At 52.6% G+C, this 15,385-nt stretch overlaps 5 protein-coding genes across 5 annotated transcripts; 4 read left to right on the top strand and 1 right to left on the bottom strand.

The window, feature by feature from the left end:
• Nucleotides 1-1,672: 1,672 nt before the first annotated feature.
• Nucleotides 1,673-3,331, top strand: NCS54_01258500 (Hypothetical protein; the record flags this gene model as incomplete). Its single annotated transcript, XM_053157813.1, has 9 exons — nt 1,673-1,766; nt 1,838-1,969; nt 2,021-2,200; nt 2,251-2,301; nt 2,355-2,474; nt 2,529-2,618; nt 2,673-2,713; nt 2,765-2,949; nt 3,001-3,331. 9 exons carry the CDS (start codon nt 1,673-1,675, stop codon nt 3,329-3,331), a joined length of 1,224 nt encoding a protein of 407 aa, XP_053013788.1.
• A 1,328-nt stretch (nt 3,332-4,659) lies between these two features.
• Nucleotides 4,660-5,578, top strand: NCS54_01258400 (Hypothetical protein; the record flags this gene model as incomplete). The annotated part of the gene is made up of 2 exons (XM_053157812.1): nt 4,660-4,766; nt 4,825-5,578. 2 exons carry the CDS (start codon nt 4,660-4,662, stop codon nt 5,576-5,578), a joined length of 861 nt encoding a protein of 286 aa, XP_053013787.1.
• A 117-nt stretch (nt 5,579-5,695) lies between these two features.
• NCS54_01258300 (Hypothetical protein) lies at nt 5,696-7,096 on the bottom strand (the record flags this gene model as incomplete). The annotated part of the gene is made up of 2 exons (XM_053157811.1): nt 5,696-6,839; nt 6,969-7,096. The coding sequence occupies 2 exons, from the start codon at nt 7,094-7,096 to the stop codon at nt 5,696-5,698; spliced, it is 1,272 nt and encodes a 423-aa protein (XP_053013786.1).
• A 615-nt stretch (nt 7,097-7,711) lies between these two features.
• On the top strand, nt 7,712-8,182 carry NCS54_01258200 (Hypothetical protein; the record flags this gene model as incomplete). The annotated part of the gene is made up of 2 exons (XM_053157810.1): nt 7,712-7,885; nt 7,937-8,182. The coding sequence occupies 2 exons, from the start codon at nt 7,712-7,714 to the stop codon at nt 8,180-8,182; spliced, it is 420 nt and encodes a 139-aa protein (XP_053013785.1).
• A 2,003-nt stretch (nt 8,183-10,185) lies between these two features.
• On the top strand, nt 10,186-13,136 carry NCS54_01258100 (Importin N-terminal domain-containing protein; the record flags this gene model as incomplete). The annotated part of the gene is made up of 3 exons (XM_053157809.1): nt 10,186-10,287; nt 10,355-12,982; nt 13,035-13,136. The coding sequence occupies 3 exons, from the start codon at nt 10,186-10,188 to the stop codon at nt 13,134-13,136; spliced, it is 2,832 nt and encodes a 943-aa protein (XP_053013784.1).
• Between the last annotated feature and the right edge of the window lie 2,249 nt (nt 13,137-15,385).

Raw genomic sequence — 15,385 nt, 5'->3', positions numbered from 1 at the left:
GCTCCATCCCAGAGCCTCGTCGACGTTGTAACTCTACATGGTCACCTAACAGCTTCAAGCTGCACGCGTTCCCGGTGCCTCAAAATCGCTCACTCCCCTCCACTTCGTCTTGGTCCAATCACTCTGCTCCTCTGTGTGTTTCGTCCATGTCTTCCCGCGCGCTGGCTCCATCTGGAGGGGCGTGTGCCTTCACCCGTCGGTCCCTCTCTTCGGAACGTCCTCAGATGGGCGCCAGTGTGTGGTGTTCTCCAGCGAGCGCCGGGTTTATCTCAACCTTGGCTGGTTTTACTTCTCTCGCTTCCTCCTTCTCTGGTCTCTCCCACAGAGAATGGCTAGAGGTCGTCATGCGAGCCTGCATGTTGACTCCTCAGTCCCCTCCCTGAGTCCACCTCCTCCACTTCTTCTATCCCCACTTGTCCCCCGTTCTATTACTCGCTGGGTGATGCGCGACATAAGAGATGCTGGGCTGCATTGTAAAAAGCAACTGATAAGCTACGGCTGCCGCTCTGCTGTGCACTCTTCTCTCGGCCGTCCGGTTTTGTCCTTCTGTCTCGTCCGATAACCTCCTCGGGCTGGCGGGACTCGTGAGACTTGTTTTGGCTGGAGCCCGTTGACTTCAGTCTACATCACAGCCGTCTGCCTTCTTGACGCAGTACAACAGCTCCCACAGCCATAGCTACAGCTACAGCCACCGCTACCGCTGCTGCTTCTGCTTCTGCGGCTGTTTCTGCAGCTGCTCATTGCTCAGCCCTTCCTGCGATCATCACGGGCAGATGTTGATGCCTTGTTCCACCACCACCACACCTTCGAACAGTCCACCATCAACCACCAACCCCAGCTGCTCTAGGATATCAAAAGACCGCCACTAACTGACGCCCTCCAGCATATCTTATGCGTCTTCAAGTGGTCATCCTAGTCTTTGCAGATACTCTGGCCTCTCACCGGCTTGCATGCATTGCATAGGGACACCGCTTCCACCTCAACTGAGTTGACAGGAGAAACACGCAACAAGTCCCATTCCGGCTTTGAAACAAAAGCAAGACAGCTTCCCCGCGGCATTCGCCAAGTGCAGTCATTTACACCACTCCCCCTCCGTCTCGATACGTCGCCAGCACATCCACGACAGGGACCAACGGGAACCCCGACCTCCGTCCCCGTGCAACCAAGCCGCAGTTCCCAGATCCGGCTCGCACCTTTGGGAACAGCTGAGCCGCAAGACCTGGTGCTATTCCGGCCCTCCTCTCTGCCCTCTCTGCTCTTCCTACTTCCAGTCGTTGGCCTATTTCTACATAAGCCCCCAACCCACCATCTTCATGTTGGTGCTTCTACACTTCCAGCCTTAAACCCAGAATCCCGGAACCTCGAATCCTGCACGTTTACAAAGCCTTGGAGCCTTTCGAGGTGTTGGCGCCAGGCTTTGTGTTTCGATATTTGCCCAGTCGTCACCTTGAGCAGTTTCAACGTTGACGTCTACTCCCACCACGCTGGTGGATCTTTTCAGTTGCTCCATCTTTATACTTGGGCGACCTTGTTAACTGTTGCACGAACCAACTATATTGTTTCCCATCTGGTTGTTCAGGTTGCTTTATCGTTACGTCGGTCGATATCCTGTTCGATTTTGCTCTCGGTGCTACGGAAACTTGATACATGAGTTCCCGCGCACAATGCCATCATGTCTATGTATCCATCAAGCAATGTTCAATGGTCCGACTGGATCTATGATCCAACCTATGGTCAGCACTATCGCCAGGGTACAGATGCCAATGGTGCGTGATCCTTCTCCTAGTCTACCTCCTTTTGTCCCTTGAGGATACTCAACTAATCATGACGCCCATAGGCGAGGCCCTGATGCAATGGGAATCTGAACTCACCAATGACCCTTCCACGCCTCGCGAAACTGACGAGGTCCCGGACGTATCGACGCTTACTCTCCAAGATCCCCCATCTCCGGGTGACGGCGACCCAGCCAGTACGTAATACCATCCCAAAGTCAGTCTTGGCTAACGTCGAGCCGCGATAGATTATACTACAGAAGCCTCGTCAAAAAACAAGTCCAAGTCCAAGCCTCACAAATCATCCAAAAAGGAGTCGAAGAGTTCAAAATCCAAGTCCAAATCATCGCATCGAAAGGGGAAGAGCCGTGCCCAAGATGAAGAAGAAGAAGAAGAAGAGCCGAATCCCGGCCAGGCCAGTCGCTTCTGTGAGTATTTGGAAAGCCATGTTCATCCCGAGTCTGACTAACTGAAACAGATCTCGATCATGAGACCGGACAATACCTACCTTATCCAGGGAACGAACAAGGTGCGTTTGGCTGAAATGTGACAGTTGGCCGAGTACTTACCTATACATGATAGATCCAGGAGGATATCATGGCGCTGGGGATGGTGATGATGCAGCTCTCGAGGCAGCCTATCATGAAAGCCGCAAATATAGCAGGGATCAATACTCTGCCGGTGGACCTGCAGGCCCCGCAGGTATGTTGTCTAGTCCTCAACTACGAGCCTGTCAACTGATACATGGGAACACAGCCTATGAACCCGCTGAACCTGAAGAGACGCCGGCTCGCGTTGAAGAGCACATCGCGGGCACTGCGGGTGAATACGAGCCGCTAGACCCTCGTAAGTCTTGTGTTTCTCGTTAACGTGGTTCAGTCCTAGCTAACGACATTTCAGGGTATCAGGTTGTGCACTCGAGTTACTTCCAACCTGGCGAGGTGCGTATATTCGTTGGCCGTACTCCTACACATCGCTAACTACATTTGCAGGTTTTCAAGGTCCTATGGCCTGAGCCAGCGGGATCAAGATCCGCACCCAGCGTGGCGTCTTACCCTGAAACAACAAGAGGCGCACCCAGTGTAGCGATTTACGCTGATCAATATGGCGGCCAGATCTTTGCTCACTTCCGCCGCTTCATCGTGATCGCAAATGATCAGGGGCACTGCCAGTGCGTGTAAGTCATCCATCACGCACTCACTTGATAAGAAGCGAGCTAACTGCCCAGGCCCATCTCAACGTACGGCAAAAAGGGCTGTACCAAGAGCGGCGCCAAGCCCTCGCAACACGGCATCGTCCATGACATGAGGTCAAGGCCACATTATCTGGCAAACGAGCCTGAGCTTGGGTACAGTCCGGTTCGAGTCGAAATCACGGACCCGAGCGAAAAGATTTCCAAGGAATCCCGGGTCAACTACGCCAAGCTGACGACTGTCGAGCACAATGTCAAAGTACTCTTCGTCGGCCGAGTGATACCTGAGGACCTACCAATCGCCAAAGACGCGGTCGATGCCTGTTGGCTCAAGAAGACCCATACCAGGAGGCATCGCAGGCAGTAGCTTGCCTACACCTCGCCTCAACAACACGTTCACGGGACCCAAACGGGCCCCGACTTCACGGTGTCATGAACGGCACTAGCATAAATACGTTCACCAGAGGCCGGTGGTCCTGTCCACCGGCACATCTGCGAAATTGGACTAGGTGATTTTGTTACCATCGAGTCCAGCTGGGGAGGAGCCTCGACTATGGCTGATGCTACCTGAAAACCTAGGTAGCTTTTTGAGTGCGTCGACCGAAGCCCGCCTGCGTTAGTTAGACGCTGGGGCTGATGGTCGTACGCCTTGAGAGAACACGACACATGACCTTCTACGCACTCTCTTTTTACAATGTTTGAGTCTAATATTTGGTACACATGAAATTGAGACGTTTTCCTTAGATACGAATTCACGCCGGGGCATTGCCACATTTCACTTGGATACGGCAGGAAAGTTAGGTGTAACAGGACTCACCAAACAAGTACAGTGCCTCACAGGCGAACCAGAGGCTTTTGGAATGGATGTTTCAGAATCTCTACTATTTTTTCTATGTTGTTATTTGGGTCATGTTGGTGGATGTCTGCTTTTGCACATTGGCTTATGAGCAAAGTACGAGCAAGGAAGAGGAAAGATCTATGGGCAGATTGTTCGGAATGGATATCATGAGATGTCATGACACCTTTACTCTCGTTAAAGTCAATCAGATACTGATTCTCTAGTCAAAGCCGTCTTTCCGTTGAGCAAACTTCTTCGTGCAAGTCTTTGTAGTGTTGTGCTGTAGTTAAGTGAGATGGGTGTTAGTGATGTATTGCTCCCCTAGCCCCTAGCACTCACCTAGACATGCTTCATCAAGCCCAAGCAACATGTCAACGCCGTCATGACACACGACGATCAGATAATGCAGTTTCGCCTTTCCTCCCCCGCAAAAAAAGAACCCCGGCACATGTGCTCCAACCGCTCTCTTTTTTTCGGCCGAGTCGTCCTTGACGATCCAGGCCCAAATAAGGAGCTTACCGAGAGGAGACCCACTCGTGGATCCTGTGCCTCGGCATCTTGTTCCCCGCAACGCGGCCGAGACCGACCCCAGTCGCGCCCTCAGAGGAAGCTCCGAGGCCGTGGAAGGGGGGGATTTGCCGCTGGTTTTGGTATATAGGATTTGGATCCTTCATCTCTGGAACTGAGAATTGAATCTTTAAATTGAACTTGTGGATCGACTTTAGCGTTGGTATTACTTTGAGAGTGAGCTGTCTCAGTCGTGTCAACAAGCAACCACAACTTCCATCTCCAATTCTAGCCTTCCAGCTGTCATCTTCTTTTTCTCTCCTTCAACATCAATAGCAAACGACTACACAATGGCTGAATCTCACCTCGAAGACTTTCCCTCGCTCTTCTCCCTCAAGGGCAAGGTCGCCGTCATCACCGGCGGCTCTCGTGGTCTAGGCCTCCACGCTGCATCCGCGTATGTTGAACACCTTCTCTCTTCGCCCATCACCCTGCTGACATCATACCCCCCACAGGTTCCTCCAGGCTGGAGCTTCCAAAGTCTTCATCTCTTCCCGAAAGGCCAAGGCCTGCGAGGAGGCATGCAAGGCTCTCAACGCCCTGCCCAACCGCTCACCCGGCGCGGTCGCCATCTCGGCGCCTGCCGACTCCTCCACAATTGAGGGCGTCGAGAGTCTCCTCGCGCAGGTCAAGAAGCACACTGACCGCGTCGACATCCTCTTTGCCAACGCCGGCGCCACTTGGGGCGAGCGCTTCGACACGCACCCGGACTCGGCCTTTGCCAAGGTCATGGATCTCAACGTCAAGGCTGTTTTCAACACGATCCGCCTGTTCACCCCTCTGCTTGAGAAGAGCGCTTCTATTAAGGACCCCAGCCGCGTCATCATCACCTCTAGCACCGCTGGCCTAGGCGTCGGCACGATCGGCAAGCAGGGCACGTATGGCTACTCTGCCAGCAAGGCGGCAGTTCTGCACCTCGGCCGCAACCTGGCCATGGAGTTGGGTCCCCGAGCCATTACCGTCAACTCCATTTGCCCAGGCTTCTTCCCTAGCAAGATGTCCAACGGACTCCTGGAGATGTCGGGCGGCGCCGAGCAGATTGGAAAGGCGAACCCCATGAGAAGGCTGGGTCAGCCCGAGGATATTGCGGGTGTTGTGGTGTACCTTGCGAGCAGGGCGGGTGCTCACGTGAATGGAGAGTCGATTGCTATTGACGGTGGTTCGCTATGGCAGCGGGGAGAGCTCATGGCAGCAGATTCGAAGCTGTAGTCATGGTGTTTGGTAATGTATGATAGACATAGAGTTGGGGCAGTTTGTAGTTACATTCAATGAGTTTATTGATGCTTCCATTTTGCTTTATGCATCTATTCTAGTCTTTCCTTTGCCTCATGAGCTACCTGCATCAGCTGGTTTGCGAGCCACCCAAGTGCTCGCCTTGTATATCGTTTGTAGTAGGCTCTCGCTGTCATGTATGTATGGTGCCTCGACACCAGTCTGATGCCACTCGACAACGAACCCCATCTTCTCAAGAAGAGCAATGACCTCATCATCCGACAGCTCAAAGCTTCCAGGGTCAGCAATACCCGATGAGGCGTGGTGGTCGTGTTCGCCGTCTTCTCCATCGCCCAGGCCATGGTTCCCGGGAGCGTTATTCTCAAAGTGCCATAACAAAGGGCCAACGTTGATGAGTACACCTCCGGGTCGGAGGCAGTGTCGGATGACTTCGAGGTATCGGATCAGGTTTGGTGCTGTGTCGAGGAAGAAGACGCTGGCGACAGCGTCATACTGCTCCTTGTGATCTTCGTCTGAGTAGAGGCAGAGGAAGTCGGCAGCACACATGGACATTTCCCCGGTATTCGGGGTGGCAGCCAGAACCGAAGCCGGGTGGACGTCTGGAACCTGGTAGCTTCGGAGGTGGTTGGCCCGGGTGAGGTGGTTTGAGAAGGAGTGAACCCAGGGGTAGATAGTATGATGCTTAGCTGCGGGACAGCTGTTGAGGATGTAGGAAGATGCCAGGAGCTGATGGTACGAGATTTCGTTTCCCTCGGCTGTGTAGCCATTCACACAAAGGTCAAACACTAGTCGGCCAAGCCCTGCACCTGGCACCAGCACCTTCAAGGACGTTTGCTCGGGATGCTTTTGCTTCTCTGTTTCAAGAGCCTTCATGATGGGGCCGTAACTAGCCTGTCTCTCAGTAGCTCCAGCTTCAGTCCAGTCGCGGTAGAACTGGCGGATGGTGCTCCTAGCCTTGTCGACGTCAGAGTGCTTAGCTACTCCATTCCACTCCGGAGGCATGCTAGGCTCTCCTCCTTCGGGGTCGGCTGCGATCGCCCGGAAGGACTGGAGTCCATAGCGAGCGATGGTGCGGGCAAACTCGGCATTCTCATCGATGGCGTCGTCCACCTTCTCGAGGGTGTCGAGAAAGTTGAAGGGAGGTCCTGCAAGGAGTTTCCAGTGGTTCTGGGGAAGTGCGTAGAAGGACTGGCGACGGAGGTGGGTGACGTTGAAGTGAGAGACTTTGGCGTATTGGCTGTGAATCTCTCAGCATAAGGAAACATTCGAAATAGAGCAGCTCTCAAGAAGAGAACTCAATCTGATTGAATACGTTTTTCTGATGGTGAATCGCCCCTCGTGGCCGCAGGTCTCGCCCCATACTCACAAGAATGAATCCAAGGCGCAAAAGATGACGCGAACCTCCTCAGGGTCCTCCATGCTGTCCTCTACTCCACCCCAGGCGCTGTCATCTGGGACTATCTCGATGTGATGGCCATCTTCGGATCCAGCCATGGCTTAGAAATATGTTCGTGTGTGTGTTGATGCTGTGTGTGTATGTTCTCTCAGGAAGGGCTCATGGCGGGGTAGAAGTAGGAGATGGCTATGACGATATCTGTGCAAGACCTTTTATCTCAAAAAGAAGCCGATCCTGGCAGATGTTTGGAAGAAAGTTGATATGAAGAAGAAGATGATGAAAATAATGTTCAACTCATGCTCCATCCCCTCCCGTCAACTCGAGCAGTCATTTTTGCGGAGCTGGAATGACCATTTACCATTTCCGTGGGGTTTCGGCCAGATCATGTGATTTGGGAAAGCTCGACAATCAACCTGCAGACTCTGTGATAGCGACGACAGCTGCAGGAGCTTCTATTTATGCCTAAATGTTGCAAGAAGCTCTGTTTACTTGTTTCTGATTAATAATTATTAATTTTTTTTTAATGTGATCGACCTTCTGTGGTGCTTCCTCGAACGATCAAAGAGAACCCCGCCACCAACATCCTTCAGCCTCCAACCTCGATCTGATAAAGCTCTCCTACACACTCACCTCGTCAACTACACCACCAATAGAAGACACACCTTGATCTCACTTCAGCCTCACTAATACTTAGTCTGATTCACTCCATCGCCATGGCTACAGACACAGTTGAGCTTTCGGTGCCCCTTCCCCGCTCTCTGGACACCCGCATATACCTCCGCCTATCCACAAAAGCCAAGTCAGTCTTGCTCAACCTGACGACGGCTTCACAAGACGAGCTCGCTACCCCAACGTCCATGGGCTCATTCGTCTATGCCCTGCCAAACGTGAGTGCAACATTTTGTCCATCTGGCATCCAGTTGCTGACAGAATGTCAGAGGCTCGACCCTGTGCAGCCACTATCCACGACGCTCTACTCGTCAGAGTCGTCAGTCGAGTTCACGACCCGGCTGGCTAAGTTGCTGGCCCGGAGAACGCAACTCCCGGTTTACATGAGCAACTCGATGAGCTTTGCCGATGCCGGCATGGGTGGCACGATAGAGGAGGAGATGGAGGCCTTCAAGACCATTGTTCAGATTGTCTTGGAGAAGCTGCAGCCCAGTGCCAAATCGATTACGGCTTGAGTTGAGGCCGAGCATGGAATTCGGAATGCTGTATTTACCAGCACTTGACTAGACGCCCGAACTTCTTGCGGGAGCCCCAACTCAAGGACCCAGCTTTAGCAGGAGAAGCCGGAGCTACATTGTGCGATTCAGAAGCATAGCTTCTCGGACGTTTGACATGATCACCTCGCTTATGACAGAGCTGTCAGGGCGATATTGAACGATTACAACATGGACGATGTACAGCTCCGGACAATTCCGCCGTTATACACACAGAGATGGGTGGCTTGAGACAAGATGTTTGTCATCTCACGGGAACGTGCGTGTAGCACAATGATGCCTTTGTTGGTCGAGACGGGCGATAGTAGATTATTCGGCTTGAGACTACGCCTGGATAGATTAGGTATCTGGCCCGGACCAGACAATGCATTACGCTTCTCGCTCGGCCTCGAGATGGTAGCGGACCTTTGTTGGGCACCATAGCTTCAATGTCAACGCCCACTCTTGCTGATCGACAAAAATTGGCTTGCCAGGTTAAAGGCTTGAAAATGGCCACCGCCAGAGGTTGTGTCACATTTGTGATACATGAAATGAAGCGTGGTGCAACAACGCATCGAGTGGCACTCAAGCTAGTCGTGAGCTGGCAGTGATGCATTGCTGTGAACAAGGCCTGTTGCTAGGATAAATGCAGAGTGCGACGGGTTGAGATGAAAGAAGAAGGCCCCCTGCTTCAGGCAGCTTTCACACGCGGCTAGCCACACTGCAGGGAGGAGTCAATATCGATTGAATTTCATGATCTCTTGGCGGTTGTTGTCGAGCTCGCACTGTTGCCAACAAAGAGGAGAATGTCGTTGGGGGTCTACTTTGTCTCCACGTACCTACGGAACGTTGCAGGAGCGGATGACTTGGGAGATGAGTTGAAACGATTCACGTCAAACGGGTTAAATATTCCATTTCCAGATTTAAACGGACAGGCAAACGAGCAGCATCTCGTCGTTTAGAATCAGCCCGGCCAATAATCATGATACTGGACCTACAAACAAAAGGCCTGATCTTCAAGGGCATCAGCGGCGACCCCCGCATTCAAAGGGAAAAAAAAAAAGAGAGACCTTCTGACCCGCTCGACCCAGGCGGGTTATCGTTATCGCACCCCGCCACTGAATAATTTTTTTTCCCCTTCTTTCCCTTTTCTCCTCGTCTCGGGTCGTTTGGCACCGTGCTCCAACAGCTCGGATGTTTGTTTCAGGTTTCATTTGGCTGTTCCTGCATGGTGCCAGATGGACCGTGCTTCTTCCATCTCGCCACGGCTAACCCCAATCTAGCAAGTCGCTGCCGCCCACCGGTCTCCGTCCCCTCCCCTCCTTCGCCTGGTCTGGCTCTGGCTGGGCTGTCCTCCCACTTTATTACTGCGTACACCAAAACCTCCGTCTTTTGGTGGGCAGCTTGTGCTGTGCTCTACTGTGCTTCTTCATCTCGACCTAGGTTCGCTGGAGCAATCGCCTCTTCCTCTCCATCCATCTTCTTTCCTTGCTTCTCTTCCTCCCACCGTCGCGATCGTCGCCAACCCAGTCGCAGTCGCAGCGGGGACTCTCACGCCCTCTATCAGTCCCCGGCATCAACCGCAGGCTTGACAAAATCCAGCAGCAACCTAGGAGAGAGTCGGGTACGTTCGAGTCGAGCTCCCATCAACGTGTGGCCCCACGACCTTTGCACATCCCTGCACCTGAGGGGCACCTTCGCTTCTCGCCCACTACCATCCCAGCCATATCCCATATCCCATTATTCCATAGCCCACCGCTCGGCCTCCTCCAAAGCCTCTGTCCGCCTCCAGAGCCTCATTGTCCTGCTGAGCTCTGCGCATTGCTGACCCTCGAACCGTAGAAGCTGCGGACCTTGGCTGATGTGAAAGTCGATCTCGAACTCGCCATCCCGCTTCTGCGCGCCTCCACTTCGCTACAACCACCTTTTTCTTTTGCGAACCTCAAATAAAGATCCTGCCCGAACCGAACGACGCCTCAGCAGCCATGTCCTGGCAACCCGCAACCGAGTCGCTGCAGCAGCTTGCTGCGTGCCTCAAGGACTCCCTCAGCGGCTTCGACAAGAATGCCCAGAAGCAGGCCGACTTGGTGAGACGACCCGTACCTGTCGCAATTGTTGCGCCGACCCTAGGGCTGACCATGTTCCTCTCCGCAGATGCTCCAGCAGGCCAAGAACTCGCCTGACATTAACAACTACCTCGCATACCTCTTCTCCAGCTCCTCGCCTCCCGATGGCCTCCAATTCTCCGAGCAAGACTTTCACCTGGTGCGGTCCGCCGCCGGCATCATGCTCAAGAACAATGTCCGGACCGAGTGGAAGAAGATTCCCGAATCCAGCCTCCAGCTCATCAAGATGGCCGTTCCCATGTGTCTCCAGGACAAGAACTCGCAGATTCGCAACTTTGCTGGAAATATTGCCACAGAGGTTATCCGCTGCGGTACTCTCTTGGGCTGGCCCGAGCTGCTACCTCAGCTTCTCGACCTGGTTGGGAACACTTCAGGGCAGACCTCCAACGAGGCGCAGGAGGGTGCCATGTCCGCTCTGGCCAAGATCTGCGAGGACAACCTCGGCCAGCTGACCAAGGAGGTCAATGGCCAGAGGCCTCTCAACTATGTGCTTCCCCAGTTTATTGCTGCTACCAAGAGCCCGTTGCCCAAGGTGAGAGCTAGTGCTCTGACGGCAATCAACGTCTTCACCCCTCGAAAATCGCAGGCCATGCTCAACTCGATCGACGACCTTCTTCAGCACTTGTTTGTCCTGGCCAGCGATGAAAACACTGATGTTCGACGACAAGTTTGCCGTGCGTTTGTTCGACTCGTCGAGGCCCGACCCGACAAGCTCCAGCCGCACATGAGCGGACTCGTCGACTACATCATTTCCCAGCAAAAGAGCGACGACGAGGACTTGGCTTGTGAAGCTGTTGAGTTCTGGTTGGCCGTAGGCGAGCATGAGAACCTCTGGAACGCGCTACAGCCCTACCTCAACAAGATCATCCCAGTCTTGCTTGAGTGTATGGTGTACAGCGGCGAGGATATTGCGCTGCTCGGTGGTCAGTCAGATGATGAGGAGGAGGAGGATCGCGAGGAGGATATCCGCCCCGCTTTCGCCAGAAAGGCCCTTGCGCGAAAGGCCAATGGTGAAACTTCCGAAACTGCAGGCCAGTCCCAGAACGGCGAAGGTTATGAGAAGCTTGGTGACATGGATGAGGATCTTGAGGAGGGAGAGATCGACGACGACTACGACGACGGCGATGATGCCAACCCCGACGAGAGGTGGACCGTTCGCAAGTGCTCTGCCGCCGCCCTGGACGTTTTCGCCCGCGATTTCCGAAACCCCGTCTTCGAGGCCATCTTCCCCTACCTGTCCCAGAACCTTAAGCATGACGACTGGCCTCACCGAGAGGCTGCTGTCCTGGCTCTTGGCGCCGTGGCCGAGGGCTGCATGGAGGTGGTGGTCCCTCACCTTCGTGAGCTAGTACCATACCTTATCTCACTGCTCGAGGACCCTGAGCCCGTGGTGAGACAGATCACCTGCTGGACCCTTGGTCGATACTCGTCATGGGCTGCCAACTTGGAGGATCAGGAGAAGGACCAGTACTTTGTTCCTGTGATGGATGGCATCCTGCGTCACATGCTGGACAAGAACAAGAAGGTCCAGGAGGCGGCCGCATCCGCGTTTGCTAACCTCGAGGAGACGGCCGGCAAGATCCTCGAGCCCTACTGTGGTCCAATCATCCAGCAGTTCGTCCGATGCTTTGGCAAGTACAAGGATCGCAACATGTACATCCTCTACGACTGTGTTCAAACCTTGGCTGAGTTCATCGGACCTGTTCTGGCAACCCCTGAGCTGTCAGGCCAGCTGATGCCCGCCCTTATCGACCGATACAACCGCGTATCCGACCAGTCCCGGGAGCTCTTCCCTCTGCTAGAGTGCCTTTCTTATGTGGCGATGGCACTTGGCGATGCGTTTGCTCCCTACGCCGAGCCCACGTTCCTGCGATGCATCAACATTATTCACGTCAACCTGGAACAGACGCTGGCCGCCGCCAGCAACCCGGCCCTCGACCAGCCCGACAAGGACTTCCTCGTGACGAGTCTGGATCTGCTGAGCGCTGTCGTTCAGGCTCTCGATGACGACAAGGCAGCCACGCTTGTGAAGAGTTCGCAACAGTCGTTCTTTGAACTGCTCAGCTTCTGCATGGAGAACCCTGCCGACCAGGTCCGACAGTCTGCATATGCTCTGCTGGGTGACTGCGCCAGATACGTTTACCCCTTGCTCCAGAGCTACCTTCCCACCATCATCCCCATCCTACTCAAGCAGCTCGAACTAGATAACGTCCTGGACGAGGACATTGACAGTGGGTTCGGCGTGGTTAACAATGCCTGTTGGTCGGTGGGCGAGATTGCCATGCAGCACAAATCGAACATGGGACCCTGGGTGCAGGAGCTTCTCCAGAGATTTGTCGAGATCATCACCAACCCACGCGTGCCCAAGGGCTTAAGCGAAAATGCCGCGATGGCTCTGGGTCGACTTGGTCTGGATAACTCGGAACAGCTGGGTCCTGCGCTGGGAACATTCTCCGAGGAGTGGATCAGCCTCATGGACGAGGTTGAGGCAACCGAGGAGAAGGCGACGGCTTTCAAGGGATTCTCGATGATTGTCGGACGCAACCCCCAGGCCATGGAGAAGGTGTTGCTCGACTACTTTACGGCGATTGCCCGATATCGTGATATGAGCCTGAAGAGCCCTATCAGGCAAGAGTTGCACGATGTCTTTCAGAACGTGAGTCTTGACTATCAGCGCCGAATCCAAGACCATCTACTGACATTTACAGGTCATCAACATTTATAAGCAAATAATCCCCCAGTTTGGCGACTTTATCAACCAGATGCAGCCGCGAGACCGACAGGCTCTGGAAGCACACTACTCTCTATAGGTAGCGAGGACAGACGGTCGCTTCCGTGTGCGGGTGAATGAATGCCGTCGAGGTGGAGGATGTGGTGGGAGCAGCAGGCTCGATCGAAATTTATTACATAGTTATAGATAGCACTGATTTCAACTGCAGTAGGTAGCATGGCATGACATGGTATGGGTTGCATGGCGAAGTTTGAGCAGGCTGACCAAAATTCTGGGGATGGATGGATTTGATGCCGATACGACGGGATGAATTGATGATGGAGGGCTGCAAGGCAAGCAAGGCAATGCAATCATTATTGGGGAGGGGAGGAAAATAACTATACCTGGAAGGCTTGGGACTGAACTGAAGGAAACGCATCTCGTTTGCAAAGTAGATAGAAAACTCGGGGGAGTGTGGTTCATGGGAGGAGTCGATGGGCATTCATTTCATTGGGATCCAGCTAGATAGATAGGGTTAGGGTAGTTGTTGATGCGAGTTACAAGCGTTGCCATTCATGGATGATACGGGGTTGGTGATGGTGATGGTGATGGATGGTGTTTTTGACTTTGGGGCAGCACCACAGGGTTATCACCACAAGGATATTAATCTGCTCTCGGGTTGAACTTGACAGTCTTTGTATCCGTATTACTCTTATTGATCCGATAGGTCAAATTGATAATACTCGTTGTCTCTACGGTCGCAGACGGAACAATCTCGTCGGGGGGTATAGGGTAACCGAGTAATGCATTGTAACCCAGATTCACTCCATAGTTACCACCGCAGAAGTATAATGACATCTAGATTGTGGTGTTTTATGACTCCTTTTAGATTCTATTGTGCATCTACGCCTGTATCATCTGTTGTAGTGGCTGACGACCTCTCTTAAGGCCGTAATGATGGCCAATACCTGATGGCCAATACCAAAACACCAAGATTCACATCCCAACTAAACATTGAGACTGCCCGCACCCCTCGAGGAATTACACATATACATTTTAATACACAAAGCCCTATAACATATGAATCTTCATTCTGAATTTAATCACAACAACCGAGAGACGTCTTCTTCGGTCTTCTGGCTTAGTTAACCCATCAAGGGCAGGGCTTCAATTATAACAAAGAACGCATTATCAACACATCATAGCATCATATCCCAATGCTAATACAGTCACCTTTTTTCTTTAGTCTTTCTGCTGCCTGTAGTAAAAGACTCGCCTGTCTTCTTCGTTATTGTAGCCAGTGACCTCTCTTGAAGCCGTAAAAATGATCAATACCTCAACACCAAGATTAAGATCCCAACCAGACAATGAAGCCACCTAGCCCCCCTGGGATATTAGATATTTGTTATTTCAATACTTAAAAGCCATATGGAGAATAAAAAAAACTCCATTGAAACGGCCATCGGTCTACCTTCTTCGTTATTGTGGCTAGTAGCCTCATGAAGCCGTAAGGATGATCAACACCGAAACAGCAAGATTTACATCCCAACCAGGCAACAGGGCTACCTAGCCTCCACGAGATATTCTATTTGTTATTTCAATACCTAAAGACTGATAAATAATTAGTTGTTATGCTAAATTCCATCAAAATGACCGTCAAGACACTGGAACGTCTGTCAAGCTATGAAGTGACGGTCAAGACCAACAAAGAAGATAAGCTTCTAGTGAACACACCAGGGGGAATGTAGCTCATAGAAATTCACAGTAGAGCCGAGATTGAAATTGATTCAAGCCCGAGACCGATTTTCCATTTGTCTTTGTCGGCTATAGTTGCCCATTCCCCCTTTCTCGTCTAGAGTGCCAGGCACAGGAGCAAGGAACGCTAATATCATCACATCAACGGCATCAAAACCTGATTTCTAAGATGAAAGAAACGCAGACTAATCATCTTTTGCCAATTTCCAGCACATCCGAGCCTGTCAACCCTCTGTCAATCCTCATGGTGCTTCTAGCCCCCTGGGAGTAACCGGTTGACCAAGGAACGACGACGACATCACCCACGCGGAACCACGCCATCACATCAACCTAATGCAATCTTGATCACATCCGCACAAGTCAGAGAGACCACTGACTCGAAAATCGCAATGGAACCCACTGAAAGAGTCCACCCATCCAATACTTGTAGCCCATTGCGATCGTCAATCCTTGCAGACGCGCGCCCAAAACCAGCGCACCAAAAGAAGCCCAACATGAAGCTATCAAAAGACACGGAAAAGAATCCGTCAGTACTGTCTCTGAGAACATACGTTAATGACGTCTTTTAGTCCCGTCACCTATCAGTTCTGCCAA

Source organism: Fusarium falciforme, chromosome 10 (genome assembly GCF_026873545.1).
Source record: "Fusarium falciforme chromosome 10, complete sequence".
NCBI classification, from domain to species: domain Eukaryota; kingdom Fungi; phylum Ascomycota; class Sordariomycetes; order Hypocreales; family Nectriaceae; genus Fusarium; species Fusarium falciforme.
This window is presented reverse-complemented; position numbering and strand designations above follow the sequence as displayed.